Raw genomic sequence first — 7,541 nt, forward strand, 5'->3', positions numbered from 1 at the left:
CCTACTAAATGGAGGGCTCCTAGGCTTCCTCGTTTTGAATCCTGGAATTGTTTTAAATGCCAGGCTAAATGGAATAGTAGTTATTTCTGGATCCTTTTTTGGCAGGTGCGAAAATCTGATGACCCACCAGCCCACAGCTCCTGGAAAGACTAGTAAACAACAACTTATTTTTAAAAAAGAAATGAAAAGAAAAACAAACAAACATAGCAGAGGTAGATTACAGTTGAGGGAGGTGTGCAATTGTCCCCAATCAGCAAATGTGTGAATTTTTCTCAATTCCCTATGAGACTGAAGTTACTGAACTGTGGCTGGCCATGGGGAAGTGAACTCAAGGGGTCCCTTTCACTTATGCCCCCTCTTGGTTGTCAGATCTGTAGAAACAAGTATATCTCTGTGGCCAGGGGCACACAGCCTTTCCTTCCTCAAATAAATGTGCATGGAAACCTACACAGAGGCAAGAAAAGGAAGGCATAAGGAGGAAAGGTCGATTTTGCTTTTTAAAAAAAATGTCCACGTAGTTCATCTGGAAAGAGAGGAAAAGAAATAAGAAAGAAGGAGGGCAAAGTAAAGAGAAGGAAAGTGCTAAAGAAAGGAAAGGAGATAAAACCCAAAGAAACACAATGAGGGGCAGCCTCTTTAAGGGTGACTGTTCCCTTCCCAGAATGCGGTCATTTGATGTGGAAGGCCCCAGGAGAGCGTTGTTGAATGGAGACGTCTCCCAGATCACTCCTGGGGGCAATGCTTTAATTTTCCTGGCTTGCATAAGCCATGTCAATGCACTCTCCAGTCTGATTCCCCAGATAGCTAACTGACCTGCTGAAAATCAGCTGTAACAAAAGAGAAAGCCACAACATAAATACTGACGTTCCTCAATGCAAAAATCCGAGTTACTCATCTGTACAGGAAAGCATGAGACTTTAACTAATAGCCCTGCTGAAAAAGAGCCCAGAGATTTGGGATTGATCCTCATGCAAAACTTCACTCTAAGGAAGCGTGTTCTGTGGGCTTTGGCAGAACACGCCCCCTTCCTGCACCTTGACCCTGGAAATTTTTTTACCATGTGCCGTGGGGTGGTCTTCTTAAACCAGGGTTAGCACAAGGCCATAGCACGGCCCAGATATAGGGTGACCACCTTGACCCGTGTGCCCAGGACTGAGGACTTTCCCTTTTAAAAGTGGGACATTCCCAGGCTAACTGGGACAGGTGGGTCACCTTACCCAGATAGAGATCGATCTTGGACGGACAGGGAAGGGCAAAGGACCTGCTGAACACCTGCTTTGTGTCTGCTGAACAACAAGCTAGATGCATGCCTGCCTCACGTAACAGGAAAAACCCTGTGAGCTAGGCACGACCGCCCCGGAGTTATGCTGGCCAAACGAGGCCAGACGATTAAAAAGGGGGCGGAAACAACGGGAACTCAGGCCTGTCCGACTCCAAACAGTGACCTCTGCCCCAGAATGCCAAACGCCTCTCCCTCAGTCACGGTCTCCAGATCTCAAGATTCCGTCGGGTTCCCCAGCAGGTGTGCCTTCCCGAGCCACGTTAGACCCGAGCCATTCGGAGGTGGGTGTCTAGGCGGCAGGAAGGGCGAGGGCAGAGGCGGCCTCCCGGCCCTCCCCGCTGGGCCATGCGGGCCCCGCCCCGGCCTCCTTCCCGCGGGGACACCCGAGGGCTGCGCGCCTGGGGCGGATCGCCGAGGCGGAGCGGAACCGCCTCAGCGCGCGGCTGTTCTCCCGTCTCTCCGCCAGGTGGGTGAAATCAAGGCGCACGCGGCCGAGTGGAAGGCCAACGTGACGGCGGAGTTCCGGGAGACGCGGCGGCGGCTGAGCGTGGAGATCCACGACAAGCTGCAGCGGGCGGCCACCCTCCGCAGCATGGAGCGCCGGCGCCTGGGCCTGGACCAGAGGGCACACTCGCTCGACATGCTCTCCCCGGAGAAGCGCTCCGTGTTCGCCGCGCTGGACGCGGGCCGCTTCAAGGCCTCGTCCCAGGACAGCATCAACAACCGGCCCAACAACCTGCGCCTGCAGGGCTCCGAGCAGCTCAGCAAACACGGGCAGGGCGCCTCCGAGGACAACATCATCAACAAGTTCGGGTCCACCTCCAGACTCACCAAGAGGAAGAACAAGGACATCAGAAGGACCTTGCCCGAGGATGTTCAGAAGATCTACAGGACCTTCCGGAACTACTCCCTGGATGAGGAGAAGAAAGAGGAGGAGGCGGAAAAGGTGTGCAACCCGGACCACTCCAGCACGGCCGTGCTGACGGACTGCATCCAGCCGCAGGCCGAGATGGAGAATGGCGCGGTCCCCGCCGACACCAAAGACAGGGAGGGCGAGGACAACGCGTTACTTGAAGGCAGAAGCTAAACGGTAAGGACACTGGACTTGACCGAGCGTTGTGGGTTTTGTTTTTGTTGTCTTTTTTTTAATTCACCCTGAGACACGTGCCTTAAACAAGACTTCTCGTGAGTCGGAAATTACATAGCATCGAAGAGTCTATTTCACTGTGCCATAAACGACTGAGAAAGCTTGCTCTGCCAAAAGGAATCAAAGAACAAGGACTTCACTTTCCATCACGACCGACCGCAGGACACCCAGGGAGCCTTCGCAGGCATAGGAGGTCACGGCCGCAGAGGTCGAGGGCACGTCCAGGCGACGCTGTGCCCCAGTGAAGCGCCGCCCCGCTATGGCGGGTAGAAAAGGGCAGCTATTCCTTAGACCAGCCGTCTGAAAGGAACAGGTGTGTCTTTCAAATGGAGTCATTTCCTGAACCTACCGTTAGTGATATGTGCGCACACAGAAGGGGACTGGATTGGGGGGTGAAGTGGTACTTGTAACTTGGGTTAGAGTGGACATTTTGGAATGTTGCTCTGAGCTCCAGTTTTGATACAAACCGTTCAGTGCATACCTAGCCTTTCTAAGCTCCAAATGAATGTCCTTGGGACCCGGGAGCACCTGGAATTTGTTGGAAGCAGATCAGAGCACACATATTAAAAGGTGCAATTGCTTCCCTCATTACAAAAGAAAAAAAAAATCACAAACATATCACACTGTGGATACTACCTTAACCAATGACAGAAGCCTACTGAATTTTGTCTTTCTCACAGGGGCAGGTAGTCCAAAAGAACTTGCAAGCATTGGTGAAAACTCAGCCTCAGCCGCTGCATGGTTACAGGCAAAAATCATGCATTTTCCTCAGTGGGTGCAATGGTGAAAATAAACTGGCTTTTGAAATGTTCATGTTCACTTTTCCAGTGGAACTTCTGTTACAATTTGTTTTGATAAGGGGGGGGGAAAATACCAAAACTATTGCCTTGCATGATGCTGGTGGCTTGCTGTTCTGTCTAGCTGATCCTAAATGTTTATAGACATCCTGCATGTCTGAGACACACCAAGGAGGACCATGGCATCATTCCATCTCAGGGCTTCTTGTCCCTTTGGGTGTCTTAGGGTAGACATAGTGATCCGAGGCCCAATCTTGCTATCTGCAAACAAAAGGAAAATTAATCCCTCAACCAACCCTTGTACAAGGAGATTGAATTGTTTTCATTGCTTGCAGCTTAAGTGCCATTATTGCCATTTAAAAAAAATAATACTTAAAAGAAGTATTTGAAAGATTTCACTTTCATGTGTGGGTGTTCCTTTATTCCGAAAGCATCACTTATTTTCCTTTGCTCCTTTCTCTCCTCGCACCTGCTAGTCACTAAAATTGGAACACCGCTGGGATTGATTGTTTCTAGGCAAACAGTAACCAACACGTGGTGATAATTATGATTGTTCCATGAGGTTAGAACATACAGTGAAGGAAAAGGGGGGAGTGGCGAGTCATAGGTTTGGAGAGGAAGATTCTAAGTGAATTTTTATCAGAAAGGGAAAAACGTGTACGAGGCCAACCATCCTGTGTGTGCCTCAGCCTTTTTCAGAGTTGTCTGGCCATTATACTGGTTCAAACTTAGCTATTTGTGCCACACACTTAAGCATTTGGACCTGGCAACACTGGGAAGTTGCTGGTTATGGGCCTCCCAGGGTCGGTGCCACTGTTTGCAGATGTCACATAACTAATACACAGAGTAGATTTATCACAAGATCACAGGACTAGCAGAGACTTCCAGAAACCATCTAATGCTTTCTGGACTTTCAGGGAAAATTATACCCACCATATCCTTGACTACTGGAACCACGGCAGACCTCTTCCCGCCCATTTCCCCAAAATGCACAGCTCTCCCTTGTCTAGAGCACATGCAGCCCTCCTACCCCCCGCCCCCCCCCCCCATTTTAAGCTCTATTTAAAGTTTTGGCATTGCTTTTGGGAAGGAGCCAAATAAGAATCAAGTTTGATGAGACCCCTCCTGTCCGAGGTCAGTTTCCGTTTACGCCTCCACGGGGCTGTGGCTCACTGGTGACATCCTGTGTCCACATAGTAATAAATAGACACTTGGAAAACGATGTATATGCGGGTGTGGGTGTTGGTTCTTAACTATGGGAATCATTCCAGCCTGACATAAAATGTGTTTTAAGAAATTGGTAGATAACTTGGACTTTCTTATTCTGTCAAGTTAAAAGCTTCCTGATTAAACTGTCCAAGGATCTCATTCATTTGGGTTTCCACCCTCTGTTACTTGGTACCTTCTTTATAATAGTGGGTTAAAATTCTAGACCCTATAGGCAAATCTGGCCAAGCGGCCTCCCTGTCTTGTATCCAGTGGCTTCCATGGGCCAGGCTCTAGATGAGGCACTTTATGGGCGTGGGCTCACTGAAACCTCCCAGCAATACTCTCCGGGAAGTGTTTGCAAACCCATTATACAGATGAAGACACAGAGGCTCAGGGAAGCTAAGTGAGTAACTTACCTAAGAGCACATAGCAAGAAGGTGATGGAGCTGGTATTCAAAGTCTATCTGACCAAAGTCTGCTTTTGACTTTGCTACAGCGTCCATGTCATGCACCCTTGTGAATGTGAGTGTGCGTGTGTTTGTGTGTGCATGTGTGTCTTTCTAGTTTCATGGACACAGCATACAGAGGTGGGGAGAAGATCTTTACTACCAAGACGGTATGAGGTCTTTGTGTAAACATGGCCTAACGAGTTGCCCTTGCAGACGCTTATTGGACATTATTTTGGTTTTAGTTTTGGGAATGCTCTAGGTGGCATCCTTTCTGTATTGTTAAAAATGCCCTTTGAACGCACGCTTTTGCACTTTACTTGCTTATCCTGCAGGAACTCGGCATACAGCTGGAATAAAACAACTCAAAGCTCTAAGCTGCACACTTTACCAAACAGAACAGGCGTTGGTGTGTGTGTCAATGCTCGCCGAGACGAGTCAAATCACAGTAATACGGAGGGATCGAAAATAGCCTTTGCCTGGGAGTTCCCCAAGTACAGATGGGGCTGAGGCCCTGACGAATAAAGTCGAAGAAGAGCCCACCCTTTGTGGCGATTGATCCATTAGCTCTGTGGGCAGAGAGTTTGACAAGCTATAACGTACTCTCCAGAGGAGAAGCTGAGACTTCACTTCGTGTGTACAAGCTAAGATTTGGGGGGAGGCCAGTTGTTTTGGAGTTGCTTGAAATTTACCTTCTTAAGATGGGGCCAAGTAACACGTAGAATTTGCGTGGATAAGGCAAAGCTACTACAAATTCTACATACGCATGGGTACAGCCCCGTCCTTCCAACCTGCACTCCCCACGCCACCATCAACCTGGAGAAAACGTTTTGATTTTGCACACGGATAGAGCACAGGGGCAGTAACTTCAGCACGCAGGGTCTGTTGTTTCTCCTGGTAATTGGGTATTGAATTTTTCCTCCACAACGGATCTGGTGAGAACCAAGGGACAATTTGGAGAGACTTCAGCTCAATGCCCAGTCCTAACCCAATAGTGACTCTAGGACTTTATCACTTTTGGGGAACGGCCTTACGTGTGTGTAGGTAGGGGTGTCCCCGACCTACAGCTAAGGTGACTGCGACTGTTTGTCTGTGCTCCCCAGTCCCAGACTGTGATCTTGGGCCCCTCAGGCCCCTTGCCTATATCTCTGTTACCTCATCAGCACATCAAGGGAGTGGAACACAGCTAATCGTTAAGGTCCCTTTTAGTTCTGCAGTTCTCTGACCAAACACTCCCTGGTCCATGAGTTAATTAAATTTATTAAGAACATTACTACCTGGGTTTGTAAACACTGACTAATGGGCCCCACTCATTTTAGGCGAAGATGAGAGCTTAGTCTCTTGCCCTTTGGGATTTGTTTTCTTGGTGATTGATGGAGACCAGATGTATTTGGGAGCCTGGTATCCACATTAGGTCTGTGCCCTGTGTAGACTCACTCTGTCACCTTACAGCACACTGTCACCTAGGGGACTCATGCCATGTGGGCATTTTTTGCATGATGTTAAGACTAAAGAATTTTAAGCTGTTATTATTTGCAGTCAATTATAGTAAAGTTTACCTTTGATTACTTTATGAATTCATATACACAGACATTTCTTACTCAGACCCCTACACACACACACACACACACACACACACACACACAGAGGAAATGGCTGCTTTGGGTTCTGTGAGGACTGTTCCATGTTGAAAGTCCTAGCTGTACCAGACGTTAGCAAACCACCCTTGCCTCCCTCTGAGATGATACTTCTTGGCTGAGTCGATTGTCGATGCTGCTCATGTATTTGTATGCTTAGTTTTGGGGGTTAGTGAGAATGTGGCCAGAATTTGGGTAGGGCAGATTTTTACTCACTGTATTGGGTAAGAATGTAGACCATTCCAATGTGCACTATGGTTTCTGAACCACAGGAAAGGCACAGGAAAACAAACAAACATGCAGAGACTCTCTAAAAAAATAAAATAACAAAAAGCCAGTACTGCATTTCATGTCTCTGCTTCCTGCATCCCACTAATGTTTTCATGGGGGAGGGTGATATTCTTTCTCACAGTTATGATGCAACTGTGTGCAGACAGTGGCTGCGTGAACAGAGGGAGCTCTTGGTGGCAGAGTGTAAGAGCTAGTAATGGCCTTAGAAAATACAGATGGCAACTCTCTGAAACACAGGTGACTTTAATTTGGCTTTGTGGGTGCTGTGAATTCTGCGTATGGAAACACTGGAATAGCATGCTGATTCCAGGGCTGTAAATAAAGTCCCAGCCTCTGTCCTTGCATGAGGAGCCAGCTGCTTTGTACTTACTTCACCACCCCACCCACAGTCCACGGAAACCTCAGTCCTCCCAGGGCGGTCCCCAAGTCATGTGATATCGGTGCAGTGGCAATGAGGAGAAATAAGAGGTGTCTCTGATTTTACCGAACGTGATCGTTCTCACAGGTGCCTAAGAGATTTGGAATCTTTCTGTTCTCAGTTCTTAAGTGAAAAATCTCAGATAGTTCCCTGTGCATTACAAAAAACCAAAAAACTCCTTGAGAGCATTCCCACTCCATCTATACGGCGGTCTCGTGCTGTCCGGGACAACTGGGAAGCCTCCACTCTGCCATCAGGGCTTGAAGTGAGAACGTGCAGGGGTGCCTAGAAGCGATATGCAAACCAACCCACAT

The 7,541-nt window shown here is 48.4% G+C and overlaps 1 protein-coding gene across 7 annotated transcripts in view; it reads left to right on the plus strand.

The window, feature by feature from the left end:
• Positions 1-7,541, plus strand: part of KCNK10 (potassium two pore domain channel subfamily K member 10) — a 159,272-nt gene that overhangs the window by 136,552 nt on the left and 15,179 nt on the right. For 3 of the 7 annotated variants that reach the window (XM_082383719.1, XM_082383720.1, XM_082383718.1), the window contains exon 7: positions 1,749-3,624. The exons of 3 other annotated variants lie outside the window; for them this stretch is intronic. In XM_082383719.1, the coding sequence (XP_082239845.1) occupies positions 1,749-2,369 (621 nt within the window). In that variant the 3' untranslated portion in view covers positions 2,370-3,624. Of the gene's footprint in view, positions 1-1,748; positions 3,625-7,541 lie in introns of those variants that run through there. One more of the 7 variants, XM_082383722.1, reaches the window with a different exon arrangement.

Source organism: Balaenoptera borealis (genome assembly GCF_965194805.1).
Source record: "Balaenoptera borealis genome assembly, chromosome: 3".
NCBI lineage: Eukaryota > Metazoa > Chordata > Mammalia > Artiodactyla > Balaenopteridae > Balaenoptera > Balaenoptera borealis.